An 18,193-nucleotide genomic window follows, 5' to 3' on the forward strand; every position below is an offset into this window, starting at 1 on the left:
AGCTCATGCTAAAGGCCGAAAGATGCGAAGCAACAACTAACTACTGCAGTTATTAAGAGTTTTACATCAAACCAGAAACACTGTGATATTAATATCTCCTGTATTTATACATATATTACGATATATTCTGCCAGAAAGTATAATACTAAAATATGTATCAGAAAAAGTTACTTTCTGTATAATAATAATTATTACATGACTCCATGTGTGTTAGTTCATAGTTTTTCTCTTGAATGTAAAAATGAAGAAGAAACCCTGAATGAGGTTTGTCCCAACATTAGATTAGTGCTGTAAATATAACACACACACACACACACATACATACACACACACACACACACACAGAGGCAGCTCTTACACACTGTTCATATTCTCATAATTAGTCTTTACACCATAAATTCATTTATTAATACATGTGTGATTAATCCTTAATGAAGCTGTCAGATAGCAAACACACTGTTTATATTTATTTATGTATAGTAACACATTCACATTAACTATCTAATGGTCCAGCAGAACATCTTATAGAATATGATCAATACAGCAACATGTTTCAATGGTGGTTATTGAATTTTTCAACATTTGCATATAAAAAATGTGAATCAGCTGCTCAAAAAAAAAAAAAGCATTTAATTTCAATGTTTATCACATGATGAAAAATCAAGTGTGATGATGTTTTTACAGCTAACAGTGAGTCCAGTTAGACCCAGAACAGAATGTAAAGAGTTTAAAACTGAATACTGAGACATTTAGCTTTTAACCTTCCTGTCGTCCTTTTTTCCTTTCCTTCCTTCCAACTTTCCTCCGTCCTTCCTTCCTCCCTCCCTCCTTTCCTCTGTCCTTCTTTCCTTCCTTCCTCCCTTCCTCTTTTCCTTTCTCCCTCCCTCCCTCCTTCCTTCTTCCCTCCCTCCCTCCTTTCCTTCCTTTCTTCCTTTCCTCCTTCCTTCTTCGCTACTTTCCTTCCTTCTTCCTTCCATCCTTCCTCCCTCCCTTCCATCCTACCTACCTTCCTTCCTTCTTTCCTCCGTCCTTCCTTCCTCCCTCCATCCTTCCTCCCTCCATCCTTCCTTCCTTGACTCGAGGACAGCAGGAGGGTTAAAGTTTTAACCCTCTGATACAAACATTAAATAAGATCATTTCTTACTTTATTCATTGTTGTTGCCATGCCGATAGTTTATGTTTTATTCAGTAACCTCGTCTGTTGTTTATCATCTAACAGAACTCACATGGTGGTTTCAGTCGTCTGATGTTTGGGCTTCATGTTTAAACGTATGAGTCGTTGTAACGTGTCAGACACACGAGGTCGAAGCTGCAGCACATGAGTCACATTTACATGAAGAACACAGCAGAGCAAGGTTTCACACATGAGTCACTTATGTTTAATGTTATTTATGTAACCCTGAATAATCCATATTTAACATGACTGAAGGAGACAGAAGCAGCGGAGTAGAGCAGGAGACACTCAGACTGAAGACTAGAATGAAAATAGAAGATAAACTATAATTATATTTAATGATATAAATGTCCAGTAAAATGTTTTCTATGCAGCATGACAGAAAGTTGTCTTAGCTCTACTTTCTTAAACCTGGATTGATTCTGAACACAGATTATTAGTTTATCATCAGAAAAGTAATCGGCTATTTTGATAATCGATTCATCGTTTTGAGTCTTTGTTTTTATTTCACTGCTTAAAGATGTTTCTACATTTATCAGACTCACACACACACAGGTCTGTCTGCTTAAAACTGACATGGTCACATTTGTCAGTCCTTCTGTGTTATAGTCTTTAAAAGTTGATCTGAAGGGAGGAAGGAAGGAATGAGGGATGGAAGGAAGGGAGGAAAGGAGGGAGGAAAGACGGAGGAAATAAGTAAGGAAGGAAGGAGGGAGGGGGAGGGAGAAAGGAAGGAAAGAAGGAATGTAGGAAGGAAAGGAAGGAGGGAAGGAAAGAAGGAGGGAAGGAAGAAGGAAGGGAGGAAAGAGAGAGCAAGGAAAGAAAGAGAAGGAAGGAGGGAGGGAGGAAGGACAGACGGTAGGAAGGAAGGAACAGTCAAAACAGACGGGGTCAATTTGACCCGGGAGGACGACACGAAGGTTAATAATCAGTATGAACAGGAGGATTGATTACAGAGAGGAAAACCTGACTGCTGGTTAACACACTGGAAACACTGTGAATTAATAAGTTAAATCATAACATTTTAACACAATCTGATGGTTTTCCATAATGTGTTTCTCTGTATTTCAGATGTCCAGCAGAATAAAGAAGAGATTCCCTCTCAGCAGCAGGAGTGGAGCTCCTGTCTGGACCAGCAGGACTCAGAGCTCCCACATATTAAAGAGGAACAGGAGGAAATCTGGACCAGTCAGGAAGGAAAGCAGCTTCAAGGGCTGGTTGGTGTTGATATCCCATCCTCTCCTGTATCTGTGAAGAAGAGTGAAGATGAAGAAGAATCCTCACAGCTTCATCAAAGCCAAACCGAGGAGTACAGAGACTTTGTGGGAGGATCAGAACCAGCCAGCAACGTATATCCAGATAGTTATTTACAACCAGTCAGTAATGAGAAGGCTTCAGACGCTTCAGAACCAGAGACTGAAAACAGTGACGATGACTGTAAAGACGCTAGTGAACCTCAATCAGGTTTAAACTCTCTGACAGTGACTGAAGTTCCTGTGAGTAGTGTAATGTGTAGTGCAGTTAAAAAGTCATTTATCTGCTGTGAATGTGGGAGAAAGTTTGGTCGTAAGGACAGTCTGCGGAGACACATGCGCTACCACACAGGAGAGAAACCATACAGCTGCTCAGTTTGTGGTAAAAGATTTTCTCAGAGGCCGAACCTGATTCGTCACATGCGATGTCACTCAGGAGAGAAACCCTTCAGCTGCTCATTCTGTGACACAAGCTTTGCTGTGCGCAGTGCTTTGGTTAATCACATGAGGATCCACACTGGTGAGAAACCCTTCAGCTGCTTGTACTGTGAGAAAAGTTTTACACAAAAAGGAGGTCTAAAAAAACACATGACGGTCCACACAGGAGAGAAACCGTACAGCTGTCCGGTTTGCGATAAAAGCTTCTCACAGAAGGCTAATCTGACGTACCACTTCTCCGTGCACACCGGACAGAAACAGTTCAGCTGCAGTGTTTGTGACAAACGGTTCACCTGGCAGTCGCAGGTGAAAAGCCACAAGTGTGTCGGTGAGAGCAGCAGCAGTAACTGAAGCTTCCTGAAGGACTTCTTCATTCCCATCTCAGTGACCAGTAGGCATGGGCCGGTTAGCGGTTTAAAGGTTAACCACGGTATGAAAAAGTCACCAAAACCCCTAAAATGTTCCGTCATACTGTTCCTGCGGTATGAGCGGGTTTTTTTTTAATGTGATGTCTCGTCAGAGAGAAAGTTGAGGTCCCTCAGGTCGCGTGCAGCTGCAGCGTAAAGGACCCCCCCCCCAGGTAGCTCTGCAGGCTGTATGATGGCTGAAGGAGCCCCACCAACTTTTCCCCCCGTTTAAACGGACCAAGTCGGCTGTATGGGAATACTTAAAAGACAGACGGCCACGGCTTGGAGGAAGAAGGTTTTATTCACTAAAAATAATTCATTTATGTCGTGACTTGAGTTGCAGGTTTAGCCTCAGTTAAAGGACTGCACTTATTATATTATTTTTTATTATTATTTATTTTAAATACATATTTAATAATGTTCCATCATGTTTTTATATTGTTTAAAAATAAAAGACTGTTCAATGGAAAAGTTTTCTTTTTTTGTTTTTTAAATACAGACATTTCAAAATAACACATTTTAGAGCTGTAATCATAATACCGTGAAACCGTGATATTTTTGCCTACGGTTATCATACCGTCAGAATCTCATACCGGCCCATGACTAGTGACCAGTTAGCTTAAGTGGGAGCAGCGCTGGATATCAGTACTCGATACCTTTTAAGGTGTTGCTGAAATGAATCGATACCAAGTAGTATGGAAACGTCTCCCGTCAAACGATGCCTGCAATCGATCCTTTTTGCACCCAGAGCTGAAATATGACTATTTGTATGAACTTGCTCACAGCCAATCAACAGCAAGCATTATTGGATTTACTGACATGTGATTGGTCCACTGCCACAGCAGCTACAACCCGTCTGTGGTGGTGAAGTCGTGGTGAATTTGAGTTAGCGCGCTTAGCAGTTCAGCAGCCAAGATGCCTCCTAAACGCTCTAAAGTGTGTCTACACTACACGCCTGTTACACCGGATACAAGACAGAGACCTAAATGTGTTAATGTTTATCTGATGAAGGACTCAGCTGGTATCAGGATCACTTTAAGAGGACTTGGCTTATTACTGGTATCGCAGTGTTTTTTAAACGATACCCAGCCATAGGTGGGAACAACATGGACATTTTTGGATCATCATTATAAGAAAAGAAGATAACTGATGTTACAAAGTACTAGGGCTGGGCGATTATGGCAAAAATTAAAATCACGATTAATCGAACTTTTAACCTTGATCATGATTAATGAACGATTATCTCCTCCCTTGATGAACTATGATGTATTTTCACAGTTTCTTTAGTTTTGTATTTCACACTGCTGCCCTCACACATGAGGATCTTTAGAGAGATATAATAATGATGTTTAAAGGTGTGCCGCTGTGGTTAATGTCTAGTTTACTTGATCAGAACTATGTAAAGATCATGGTTTGGGTTCAAATGATCATTAAAGATATGCAACCTTTGCTGTCATGGCAACAGTGAACACCACCATTAACTGACATGAGCAAGATTAACTCCATTAGAGTTTCTAAATGTCGGTTTCGATTAATTGCCCAGCCCTACTGAGTACTATAAGAACTGTATAGTTATATGTTGGATATATTGTGTTACAGCTGGATCAAAATGTCTGCGATGCCGAGGTCCAAATCAACAATTCATCAATTCCACAAATCCACCTTCTGCAGACTTCACCAAATGTACCTAATGGAAATTACAGTGTCAATAAAAAAAATAATGTGACATTTAAATTTGATGACAGCTGCCTTTTTTTTTTTTTTTTCATGTAAATGTATTGATACAGTGAAGTTTGATAATGCACACAACAAATAATATTAATTTGGATCCCCGCACAGATCTCTAGATGTGCTGTGCGGGGATTTCGCGAGACCACGCAGGATTTCGAAGATGTTTACAGCTTTAGCAGCAGAGTAAAAGCCATCAGGTAAGTGTTTATTTTAATAAACTCCTGGTGTACTTACAAACTTTCCAATGCATGGATTTATGAGTAAAGACCCTCTTTGTACTACTGTAGAAGTTTTATAACAATCCAGGCATGGATGATGTGGTTGCTGTGGCAATAGAGCGGACCGATTCCAGCACTAGCTGCAGTATTCATCAACAACCACCAGGTGGCAGAGTTGAGACTGCCGGGCACTTCAGTGTAAAATCAAACTAATTTCTTTCAGCAAATGCACAGAAATTACAGAATAATGCTTAAAATATAATGTTTATTTATTCAAACAGTCCCCAGCCAACAGATGTGTTAAATTTGGCATAAAAATAGTATCTGTTGTCCTCAGCTGCTTTATACTGTATGAAAAGCTTCTTCAGATCATTTAATCCCTGCAGCTTCTAAAGGCAGCAGAATACAAGTTAATCACACCTGGCCACGGACAACAGATGAAGCCTTTGGGATAATTACAGTAATGTTTATTAATATGGAGTGTCTCTGATTATCATGATCATTACAGTTTGATAGAACATTTCTTTATGAATTTACAAAGTGATGAGAACAAAATATCTGTGATGAAGGAAATTCTGCTGTTTTCTCTGTTTAAGAAACAACAGACACAAATACATCAATACAAACATGAAACTCACATTTAGAACAAAGAGAAGTTCACATTTTCATCTGAAGAAATGTCAGTGAAGGTTAAAAACATGGTGATGAGCAGTGAGAGCCTCCATGGATAAAAACCAGGCAGGGAGTTCTGGTCCTCTGAAATGATGCCAATGAGGAAGTAACTTAAAACTGAATTCTATCAAAAGGCCACCAGGGGGCGACCGTTTTGGTGTCAAAAGGACTTCCGTCTCTATACAAGTCAATGGAGAATTCACCAACTTCTCACTTGATTTCTAACCTCAGTAAACGTTTTCAAAATGTGTTTATGGTCTCAATCGCTAGTTTAAAGCCTTCTTCAATGCAGTATGATGTTCATTTGGGACATTTTGGCCTCCCTGATTTTATATGTGACGATAAAGCAGGGTATGCATTAGGGCGGTGGTGATTGACAGGTTGATTGGTTCACAGGTTCAGGAGGGCGCCTCATGCTCCTCCTGATGCCCATATAAGTAGAATCCCTGTTTTTATTTTTCCCAGCATGCACCGGAAATGTTCAAGATGGCGCTGCTCAGATCCGATACTATTGGCCTCCGAGCAGCAGTCCATAAACCAATGGGTGACTTCACGGATGTTACGTCCATTTCTTATATACAGTCTATGGAAGAAATATAACATCTGACACATGAAGTCTGAAATGACTTCTGTCTATTTCAGTTTACACAACTCAGCTGTGGATTCATTACCAACCCAAAGTCCAGCATAGAGAGGCTGAGTGAATGTGGTCTGGACTCTGTGGAGGAGAGTCATGGTTTCAGAGACGCTGTAGAAGGACAGAATACCTGCTCTGTGATCCAGGTACACTCCGACTCTGGAGGAACCAGGACCTGAGACGGGAGTTCTAACATCATTGAACAAAAATGTATAACTGTCAGTGTGACAAACTAAAGACCAAGATTTGTTATTAAATCCAAATCCAGATTCACGTCCTGCTCTGCTGATATTCTTGTATGCGACTGCTACCTCAGCTCCTCCTCTCTGCTCCACCTCCCAGTAACAACGTCCAGTCAGACTCTCTTTGCTCTGGACCTGACACCAACTAGTGAATCTGTCTGGGTGACGAGGATAAGACTGTTCTTGACTCATTCGCTCTGCTTTTCGGTTCCCCTCAGATAGTAACAGATACATGTTTGCTGTGTTTGGATCCAGAGTGATTTCACGTGAATATTTTAAGAACTCAGCTCTGGTCTTGGGCTCTGGTTCTGGCTCTGGTTCTGGTTGTGAGATGTTTGTCCATTCGTCCCTCAGGATGTCCTGTAGTTTATCTCTGAGCTCTGACACAGCTGCTGTCACATCCTCAAAGTATCTCAGAGGACGGATATTGATGCTGGATGAGTCTGTAGGTTCACTGAGTTGTGACACTGAGGGGTAGTTGTGTAGAAACTGGTTGTGATCCTCTGTGTGTGAGAGCTGCTTCAGTTCAGCGTCTTTCCTCTGCAGCTCAGTGATCTCCTGCTGCAGCTTCTCCTGAAGCTCTTTGACCCGACTCACTTCAGTTTCCTGCTGGGATCTGATCTGCTGCTTCACATCAGAGCTTCTTTTCTGGAGGAGACAGATCAGCTGAGTGAAGGACTTCTCACTGTCCTCCACTGCTTTATCAGCAGAGAGACTGATAGCCTCCCCCTCCTGTTGAAGCAGCTTCACATCTTTCTCTCTGTCCTGGATTCTCTGCTGGATGTTTAGTCGACTCACCTCGAGCTCTCTCTGCCTCTCAGTTCTTTCTGCTGCAGCTGAGACTGTGTTGTGGCCTTTATGATCCTCCACAGAGCAGAGATAACAGATAATCTGCTGATCAGTACGACAGAATATCTTCATCACCTCATCATGACGAGAGCAGATGTTCTCCTGGAGCTTCTCTGAGGGCTCCACCAGCTTGTGTTTCTTTAATGGAGCTGCATCATAGTGAGACTGGAGGTGATTCTCACAGTAAGAGGCTGAACACGTCAGACAGGACTTGAAGGCTTTCAGCTTCCTCCCAGTGCAGACATCACAGGCCACATCTTCAGGTCCAGCATAGCAGTGATCAGCAGGAGCAGCTTGGAGTCTAGTCTTCTTCAGCTGCTCCACTAAAGCTGCTAACATGATGTTTTTCTTCAGGACAGGCCTCGGTGTGAAGGTCTGTCTGCACTGAGGGCAGCTGTAGATCTTCCTCTGATCCTCTCCATCCCAGTGTGACTTAATACAGCTCATACAGTAGCTGTGTCCACAGGAAATAGTCACCGGATCCTTCAGTAGATCCAGACAGATCGAACAAGAGAAAGTTTCTCGGTCCAGCTGAACTCCTTCCTGCGCCATTTCAGCTCTCAGAGGTAATGACTGTCTGAGCTTTACCTCCTGACAGGTGAAACAAGTTCGAGTATTGATGTTAACATGTGATCCTGCTGAATGCAGCCTGACAGCTCTGTGCTGTGTCACATGTTGGTTACACCCATCTTTAAACTGTAGATTTAAAGGGAGGGAACAAGGATACCAGAGTGGAGCTTGTTGTGTTTAAAGGTTATCAGACGAGGAGCCGCACTGTGGATCCTCATTTACTGTAAAGTCTCAGTTAAAAGCTGCTCAACATTTGAACAGTTTGAACACATTTGAAATTATTCAGCTTCAGACGAGTTTGAACAAATCGTCCCAAAGAACATGAATGAAGCAGATCAGCTGATGGTTCATTTGTTTACTTGGCTTTAATTCTAGCTGTTGGATTTAAAAGATGAAACCTTCGAGTGATTCCTCTGAACACACACAAGATTTAACCTGCTGATAACTGCAGGAACAGACAGTTGAAGAGCTTCTGGGTGAAATTTGAGGAGAATTTCTAGTGTTTTGCCTTCTGGCTCATTTAAATGTCATTGCACTGTTTGTCTTACTGTCATGTTGTTGAGCAGCTTCTGTCCTCCGACCTCACAGAGACTATTTATCTCAGAGTTATGAGGTGGGTGGGCTTAGGCTCTGCCCTCGGGCTGCAGTTACACTTTAAAGGTATTTTTGCACTAAATGGCTGTGTAGACACATTGCAAGCCCCTCCTACCCTATGAACCATTATCTCTTCTCTGTCCACGAAAGAAAACAGAAGAAAAGAAGTGCAGCAGGAACCTGAGTGGTGACAGAGCAGCAGCTGCAGATTCAGTTCTTTTCCCCTCAACCCATCTATTTCTCGATATCGCATCTCGTTCATTATTCTCAATTAAATTGTATTCAAGTCCATAATTTTGTAGGTGTGGTCTTGGTTAGTGAAAACAAACTTGAATCTATCTATGCTTTAAAGCTGCAGTCGGTAACTTTGAGGAGAGAGAGGACTTAGCATCAAATTTGAAGAAGTACAACTTTCAGGTCCCTCCCCCTCCCTCTCTGCTGCACTCCTGCTCTGCCTCCAACGTCCCTCCCCCAGAGGAGGCTGACGTGCACGTGACCAAGGATGTGCATGCGACCGTGTATGCTGTTGTTGGTAACGGAGGTATCGGTAGTTTTGTCCTCGCTGATGGTTGTTGCTGCGCCATTACTTTCTCTACGATCCTGAAGCCGCTCTCTCGAGCTGAGGAGGAAGGGGGAGGGGCCTGTGTGCGTGAGCAGTGATTGACAGCTGTCAGACGCCTCATCAGACACCATCCTGGCTCTGATTGGTTCTTTTTGTCCAGTCGCGGTGGATTCTGGCAATTTGCAGTAGGAGCAATAGGAGCAGTAGATGGGGCTAAATGAACATGTTTTTTTTTTTTTTTTTTTTTTTTACAGATTACTACTTTCATGTAATGATGTCTTTACATACTGTAGGGACATTATACCGTTCAACTGAGCTGAATTGAACCCATTCACACTCATTAACACAAAACTCACAACAATGGCTACAGCAGAAAGGAACTCTGTCCTGTTCAATTTATTCTGTTGTTTCATAGCAAAAAACATGAAAAATCATAAAAAGGCAACAGTTTAAAGTTTAAAAACGTTTTTAAAAAATCTGCATTTATATTACAACAGTATTTATCACTGTAACCTTCACTCCTGACATGAAAACCTGAAAAATCTTCATTATATGGATTCATTATTTCATATATTCATATATTTATAATTCTGAAACACATTCCTTAACTTAGACAGTCTATTTAATCACTGGCCATGTATTTTTGAACATGGCTACCCCCTTTTCAAACAGTCACCTAGGACGTGTGTAACCATCTGGTACGTCAGGATAATGAACATGAGCAACACATGAGAATAAGAGCACATGATTTTAAGCCAGTATTACATCACATATCGCTTAAAAGGGAAAAGTATTGTGTCTAAACCTGACTGCAGTTCACTGGTCTCCTACCAATCATCATCATTGTTTAAAGGTTCAGTAAAGTAGGGCTGGGCGATTATGGCAGAAATCAAAATCAAGATTAATTGAACTTTTAACCTCGATTACGATTAATGAACAATCATGTATTTTCACAGTTTCTTTAGTTTTGTATTTTACACTGCTGCCCTCACACATGAGGATCTTTAGGGAGGTAAAATAATGATGTTTTAAGGTGTGACGCTGTGGTTAATGTCTAGTTTACTTGATCAGAACTATGTAAAGATCATGTTTGGGTTCAAATGATCCTTAAAGATATGCAACCTTTGCTGTCATGGCAACAGTGAACACCACCATTAATTGACATGAGCAAGATTAAGTCGATTAGAGTTTCTAAATGTCGGTTTCGATTAATTGCCCAGCCCGACAGTAAAGTCTGAAACATTATCGGCACTAACTGCTTGTAAATGTGTATCTGGATGTGAGATTCTGTCTGGTTCTGATCCTCCACAGTCCTCTCCACCAGCTTCTGTTTCAGTCTGTTCAGTTGAGATGCTGAAGACTCATCAACACACCTGTGTCTTTTGAACTTTGTAGACCAACTGAATCTTTGGTAACAAACACTGAAATATAACAGTTTTTCCAATTTGTGACAGATGCACCTTTTTTAGCACAAACTGAGCAGTTAAACAGTTTCTCTTGAGTGAATTCTCATGTGTCTCTGCAGATTTGCCTTTTTATTAAACCTAAAACAACAAAAGGAGCAGCTAAATGGTTTCTCTCCTGTGTGGATTCTTAAGTGTCTCTGCAGGTATCGTTTGAAGGCGAATTGTTTACCACATTCAGAGCAGCTAAATGTTTCCTCTCCTGTGTGGATTCTCATGTGTAGCTGCAAAGTCACCTTCCGATTGAATCTTTTAGCACAAACTGAACAACTAAATGATTTTTCTACTGTGTGAATTCTCTTGTGTTTTCTGAGAGACCCTTTGCATAGAAATTTCTTGCCACAAATTGAGCAACTAAAGGGTTTCTCTCCTGTGTGAGTTTTCAGGTGGTACTCCAGACCTGACTGAGTAAAAGATTTACCACAAAGTGAGCAGCTGAATGGTTTCTCTCCAGTGTGAATTAGCATATGTCTACTTAGAGATCCTTTACATACTAGTCTTTTACCACAAACTGAGCAGCTGAATGGTTTCTCACCTGTGTGCATTCTCAGGTGTATGACCATGTGTCCTTTTTGGCTAAATTTCTTACCACACTCTGAGCAGCTAAATAATTTCTTTCTAGTATTAAAACTCACAGGAGACTTTAAATCTGACTGAGGTTCACTGGTCTCCTTCCATTCATCACTGTCTTCAGTCTCAGTCTTTAAAGAGTCTGAAGTCTTGTCATCAGTATCAGGTAGTAAATGTGTATCTGGATGTGAGTTCCTGTCTGGTTCTGATCCTCCACAGTCCTCTCCATCAGCTTCTGTTTTTATCTCCTCAGTTAGTGTTTGATGAAGCTGTGAGGACTGAGGTTTCTCTTCATCATCTTCAATCTTCACAGGAACAGGAGATAATGTGAACTTGGTGATATCAGCCTCCTCCAGTTCTTGAAGCTGCTCTCCCTCCTGACTGGTCCAAAGTTCTTCCTGTTCCTCTTTAACATTTGGAGGATCTGGGTCCAGCTGGTCCAGATTGGAGCTCTTCTGCTGCCGCTCTTCTTCACCAATGTTCACTTTTCGTACATCTAAAGGTAAAACTGAAACACAGACAGCTGTTAAGCTTTGTAATCATGTTATGTTTTTGGGCATCAGGAGGAGCATGAGGCGCCCTCCTGAACCTGTGAACCAATCAACCTGTCAATCACCACGTAGCCACGCCCTAATGCATACCCTGCTTTATTGTCACATATAAAATCAGGGAGGCCAAAATGTCCCAAATGAACATCATACTGCATTGAAGAAGGCTTTAAACTAGCGATTGAGACCATAAACACATTTTGAAAACGTTTACTGAGGTTAGAAATCAAGTGAGAAGTTGGTGAATTCTCCATTGACTTGTATAGAGACGGAAGTCCTTTTGACACCAAAACGGTCGCCCCCTGGTGGCCTTTTGATAGAATGCAGTTTTAAGTTACTTCCTGGTTGGCATCATTTCAGAGGACCAGAACTCCCCGCCTGGTTTTTACTCGCCGACTGTCAAAAACTAGGGGTGTGACGCCACGATATTATATTTCTCGTTGAAGTGAATTTTGTCTCGCGAAGCTGTAATTAAGGGTTGCACCAAAAAAAAAAAGAAAAGACGATTGACTGTTTTTTAGCAATATCTTATAATTTCTGATAATTGGATTCTTTATTTAATTTATATTTATATATTAGAATTTGTGATTAGATTTGTGGTTGTATCTAACTTTTGTATTTATGGTTGTTATTTCCATTAATACCAAAATGGTATAAAATATCTATATGGGGAAACCTACAGTGCTGCATACTGCAATAATTATATATTTAGAAAGTAGAAAAAACTGATTCATTACAAGATTAGTTCAAACATTTCAATTTCCATTTTGTGAATTTTAAATAAAAGAACAGTCATGTATTTCCTCATTGTATCGTCACAGCCCTCCATATATACCCTACCTGTCAAAAACCCAAATATACTGAGTTAAAATCAAAGAAGAAAACCAGCAAATGTCTGCTGATTACTTTATTGATTATTTATTAATTGTTTGATCTTTAAAATGTCAGAAAATGGTGAAAAGCATTTATCGGTGCTCCCGAAAGACGATGTTTACTACCCAAATATTCAGTTTACTGACCTGAATTCACATTTGAGATTATAAAAAATACTCAGAATAATTAATTAATCATAATAGTTTGAGATTAATTTAATAGTTAACGACTAAATTATTTAACATTCAAGTGATTCAGTTTATTATCTAAACATCTTTTTCATCTTAACTCTTCATGTTGTTATTAACACTACAACACTGTGAGTTTCACTATAAACTAAAGTATTAATAAGTAAAGTATTAATAAGTAAAGTATTAATAAGTAATGTATTAATAAGTAATGTATTAATAAGTAAAGTATTAATAATGTATTAATAAGTAATGTATTAATAAGTAAAGTATTAATAATGTATTAATAAGTAATGTATTAATAAGTAAAGTATTAATAAGTAATGTATTAATAAGTAATGTATTAATAAGTAATGTATTAATAAGTAATGTATTAATAAGTAAAGTATTAATAAGTAATGTATTAATAAGTAAAGTATTAATAAGTAAAGTATTAATAAGTAATGTATTAATAAGTAAAGTATTAATAAGTAATGTATTAATAAGTAATGTATTAATAAGTAATGTATTAATAAGTAATGTATTAATAAGTAATGTATTAATAAGTAATGTATTAATAAGTAATGTATTAATAAGTAAAGTATTAATAATGTATTAATAAGTAATGTATTAATAAGTAAAGTATTAATAAGTAAAGTATTAATAAGTAAAGTATTAATAAGTAATGTATTAATAAGTAAAGTATTAATAAGTAAAGTATTAATAAGTAATGTATTAATAAGTAAAGTATTAATAAGTAAAGTATTAATAAGTAATGTATTAATAAGTAAAGTATTAATAAGTAATGTATTAATAAGTAATGTATTAATAAGTAAAGTATTAATAAGTAATGTATTAATAAGTAATGTATTAATAAGTAATGTATTAACAAGTAATGTATTAATAAGTAATGTATTAATAAGTAATGTATTAATAAGTAAAGTATTAATAAGTAATGTATTAATAAGTAATGTATTAATAAGTAATGTATTAACAAGTAATGTATTAATAAGTAATGTATTAATAAGTAATGTATTAATAAGTAAAGTATTAATAAGTAATGTATTAATAAGTAAAGTATTAATAAGTAATGTATTAATAAGTAATGTATTAATAAGTAAAGTATTAATAAGTAAAGTATTAATAAGTAATGTATTAATAAGTAATGTATTAATAAGTAAAGTATTAATAAGGAATGTATTAATAAGTAATGTATTAATAAGTAAAGTATTAATAAGTAATGTATTAATAAGTAATGTATTAATAAGTAATGTATTAATAAGTAAAGTATTAATAATGTATTAATAAGTAATGTATTAATAAGTAAAGTATTAATAAGTAAAGTATTAATAAGTAATGTATTAATAAGTAATGTATTAATAAGTAAAGTATTAATAAGTAAAGTATTAATAAGTAAAGTATTAATAAGTAATGTATTAATAAGTAAAGTATTAATAAGTAATGTATTAATAAGTAAAGTATTAATAAGTAATGTATTAATAAGTAAAGTATTAATAATGTATTAATAAGTAATGTATTAATAAGTAAAGTATTAATAAGTAAAGTATTAATAAGTAATGTATTAATAAGTAAAGTATTAATAAGTAATGTATTAATAAGTAATGTATTAATAAGTAATGTATTAATAAGTAAAGTATTAATAAGTAAAGTATTAATAAGTAATGTTTGCAGCTCTTATCAAGCCTCCAGTCTTCAGCTCAGAGATAATATAATAATATTAATAATAATAATATCACAGTGTTTCTGGTTGGATGTAAAACTCTTAATAACTGCAGTAGTTAGTTGTTGCTTCGCATCTTTCGGCCTTTAGCATGAGCTAGCTGCGGCTAACAGTCTGTACGGAGGGGTTAGCTGTTAGCTTAGCTTAGCATTGAGTCCCGGTCACATGATCAGAGCATCAACATGTTTCAGCAACATAAACACAACAAACCTGCTTTTCGCTGCTTTGTTTCAGCTTTTAAAAGCTCGTCCAGCAGCCTGCGGTGTCTGCGGTGGATCTCCTCTTCATACTCGGTTATTGTTTTGTCTAAATGTCCAAATATCTCCTCCACAGCCGCAGTTAGCCGCTGCTGGACGAAAAGCTTCACACTCTGAAGGCTGCACATGTTACACACAGCTCACACTAAACTAATACTGACGCTTTTCTGCTCTTATTAGAAGCTGTGTTCACCAAACTCTGCTCTCACTGCAACACTAACACTAACATGGACTTCTTCTTCTTCTTCTTCCTCTTCTTCTTCTTCTTCTTCTTCTTCTTCTTCTTCTTCTCCTTCTGTTTAATGGCGGTTGGCAAACAACGAATTGGTGCATTACCGCCACCTACTGGACTGGAGTGTGGATCAAAGTGACTATAACACCCTCTCCAAAATAACTAAATAAATACCAAAAAAAACCCAACTCTGCTCTCACTGCAACACTAACACTAACATGGACTTCTTCTTCTTCTTCTGCTGCTTTTGGTTTGGCAGCTTAGCGCAGCAGCAGTGTGGTGCTGCCCCCTACAGGCAGAGTTTGGTACAGACCAGAGTTATTATAGTTCACTCAAACTAAAACTAGCAGTGACAAATAATTAATAATTTATTAGTTAACTGACATTTTTTTTTAAAAAAGAGAGTTTTGTAAAAAATAATAGTTGGTTAAAATAATAATAGATTACCTTTTAGAAAAAGAAAACTGAGAACTTAAACTGTGGACCTAATAATATAATATAATCCAAGTACTCTACCCCCAACACTGATCATATCAATCATAAATACAAAACCACAACTTTTACTTTGATTTACTAATACTTTATACTTTATCTAATATTTGGATCAATGGTATTCCTCTGTCATGTGTTATAGTCGGCAGTAACAGTATCTGGGACTGAACACCAGGTGGAAAGAAAACAACTGAAAGGAAAAGACAAAGAAATCAGACACATGTTCAAACTCACTATCTGTGTTTATTTATTTAAAGAATATAACTCAGCAGGACAACATGTAGTAAACATTCACAGAGAGAGTCATTGCATCCAAGAACAACATTCATACCACATGATGTCATCACTCATGTGGCTCATCAGATGATTCCTGTAGCTAAATGTCTCACATTCACTCTCAGCATCATCTTTCTAAAGCTTCACAGTAATCAGTCTCAGGTTTTACAGCTTTGTGATTAGAAGCTGGTTTTAACCCTGTATATCACCAACTGTATCATACTGGATTCATGAGTAGAGACCTTTAAATCATCAGTGGGATCATATTTAATCCCTGAAAACCTGATATATATACAATCAGATACATGTAGTACAAAGATAAACCAATGCAATGTTGAATTACTAAATATTTAGAAGCTTATTTTATGTTAACTGTTGAAAATGTGTTTTATCAAACTATATACAGCAGGTATAGAAGCCATTTATCTGTTAACCTTTCATTTCATACATTATATATTATTATCATGCAGAAACAAGTTTAACCCTCCTGTTGTCCTCGAGTCAAGGAAGGAAGGGGAGGAAGGAAGGGAGGGAGGGAGGAAGGAAAGGAGGAAGGAAGGAAGGAAGGAAGGAAGAAAAGGAGGGAAGGAAGGAAAGAAGGAAGGAGGGAAGGAAGGAGGGAGGGAGGGAGGGAGAAAGGGATAGGGGTAGGGAGAAAGGAAGGAAAGAAGGACAAAGGAAAGAAGGGACGGAGGAAGGAAGGAAGGAAAAGAGGGAGGAAGGAAGGAAGAAAAGGAGGAAGGAATCAGGGAAGGAGGGAAGGTAAGAAAGAGAGAAGGAGGGAGGAAGGACATACGGAAGGAAGGGAGGAGGGAGGGAGGGAGGATAGAAGGGAGGGAGGAAGGGAGGAAAGGAAAGAAGGAAGGGAGGAAGGAAAGGAAGGAAGGACGGAAGAAAGAAGGAAGGAAGGAAGGCAAGTAGGACGGAGGGAGGAAAAGAGGAAGGAAGGAAAGACGGACAGAAGAAAAAAGGAAGGGAGGAAGGAAAGAGGGAAGGAAAGAAGGAGGGAGGGATGGAGGAAGGAAAGAAGGAAGGGAGGAAAGAGAGAAGGAGGGAGAAAGGAAAAGAGGAAGGGAGGAAAGAAGGAACAGTCAAAACAGACGGGGACAACTTGACCCGGGAGGACGACAGGAAGTTTAAAAGGTGTAATGAGTTTTATGAAGGACCTCAAAGAAGTTATATTAAATGTGTTTTCATGTGTTTAAAAAAATCATGCTATGAAAAATATAAAAATTCTCTGTGTATCAAATATGATACAAAACAAAACTCATAGATGCAAAGTTTTATTTAATTCATCTTTTTTAATTACTTGTCAGAAGGTCCAATCAACTCTAGTTTCAAATAATTTTAATTTTCTGGCAATTATTTGATGGTTCAGACATTAAAGGGTTAAATGACTATCTGGATCCACATTGCTGGTTGGTTCTGATCCTGTATGAATGTTCCTGTCACTAACATTGCTGTGTGGATCCTCATGTGTCTGCTAACATCTCCACTATACCTGAATGTTTTATTACCAAAGGAGCAACTGAAGGGTTTTTCTCCCGTGTGAAGTCTCATGTGTGTTTAGATTGTGCTTCTGGGCAAATGTTTGACCAGATTCAGAGCCGCTAAATGATCTCTGAACAGTGTTACAGCTCACGTCACCTAAAAGGGTCTTCACTATTCTTAAGACTGTTTTAGTGTGACTGAGATGACCGGTTTTCTTTCCAGTCAGCGTCACTGAGATCGGTCTCAGAGGACTCAGAAGTCTAGTCATCAGTATCTGGTTATGAATGTCATAATTCCATCTCCGCCTCTCCGTTCCCCTCCTTTTGTCTTCCATGGAGCTGTGAAGACTCTCCAGCACACTTGTGTTTTGTCAGCTGACTCAGCCAAGTGAATTTTTCTTCACAGATACCACAACTGAATCTTTTCTCCTTTATGTGGAGGCTCATGTGTCTCAGTAAGTTTGAACTTCGTGAAAAATGTTTCTCACAAAACGAACACATAAAAGCTTTTTCTTCTGTGTGACCTCTCATGTGTTCCTGTAGTAGGGACCTCTTCACAAATGTTTTAGCACATTGAGAACAACTGAAAGGTTTCTCTCCTGCATGAACAAGCATGTGTCTTTTCAGATTTCTTCTGTGGATAAATTCTTTACCGCACTCAGAGCAACTAGAGTCATTGTTTGAAGCTAATTTACGTTTCCTTGATTTATTCCAACCATTGCAAATCTTTGGACTCT

At 38.3% G+C, this 18,193-nt stretch overlaps 3 protein-coding genes across 3 annotated transcripts in view; 1 reads left to right on the plus strand and 2 right to left on the minus strand.

Annotated features, from left to right (window-relative positions):
- Nucleotides 1–3,409, plus strand: part of LOC133996233 (oocyte zinc finger protein XlCOF20-like) — a 3,800-nt gene extending 391 nt beyond the window's left edge. The window contains exon 2 of the mRNA XM_062435815.1: nt 2,246–3,409. Coding sequence (XP_062291799.1) covers nt 2,246–3,216 — 971 coding nt within the window. The 3' untranslated portion in view covers nt 3,217–3,409. The remainder of the gene's footprint in view (nt 1–2,245) is intronic.
- Nucleotides 3,410–6,513: 3,104 nt separating this feature from the next.
- Nucleotides 6,514–8,197, minus strand: LOC133996237 (tripartite motif-containing protein 16-like). Its single transcript, XM_062435823.1, has one exon. It carries the CDS (start codon nt 8,171–8,173, stop codon nt 6,527–6,529), a length of 1,647 nt encoding a protein of 548 aa, XP_062291807.1. The 5' UTR covers nt 8,174–8,197; the 3' UTR covers nt 6,514–6,526.
- A 2,540-nt stretch (nt 8,198–10,737) lies between these two features.
- Nucleotides 10,738–15,327, minus strand: LOC133996228 (gastrula zinc finger protein XlCGF57.1-like). Its single transcript, XM_062435808.1, has 2 exons — nt 14,920–15,327; nt 10,738–11,888 (listed from the first exon to the last, which is right to left on the minus strand). The coding sequence occupies exons 1-2, from the start codon at nt 15,092–15,094 to the stop codon at nt 10,831–10,833; spliced, it is 1,233 nt and encodes a 410-aa protein (XP_062291792.1). The 5' UTR covers nt 15,095–15,327; the 3' UTR covers nt 10,738–10,830.
- Nucleotides 15,328–18,193: the final 2,866 nt, after the last annotated feature.

Source organism: Scomber scombrus, chromosome 16, assembly GCF_963691925.1.
Source record: "Scomber scombrus chromosome 16, fScoSco1.1, whole genome shotgun sequence".
Classification (NCBI taxonomy): Eukaryota; Metazoa; Chordata; class Actinopteri; order Scombriformes; family Scombridae; genus Scomber; species Scomber scombrus.

Bases quoted from the DNA above. Each gene is read 5' to 3' on its own strand.
- LOC133996228 (XM_062435808.1), bottom strand. From the start codon at position 15,094: ATGTGCAGCCTTCAGAGTGTGAAGCTTTTCGTCCAGCAGCGGCTAACT. The intron at 11,889-14,919 runs GTTTGTTGTGTT...TCTGTGTTTCAG, and splicing joins AACAAAGCAGCGAAAAGCAG to TTTTACCTTTAGATGTACGA.
- LOC133996237 (XM_062435823.1), bottom strand. From the start codon at position 8,173: ATGGCGCAGGAAGGAGTTCAGCTGGACCGAGAAACTTTCTCTTGTTCG.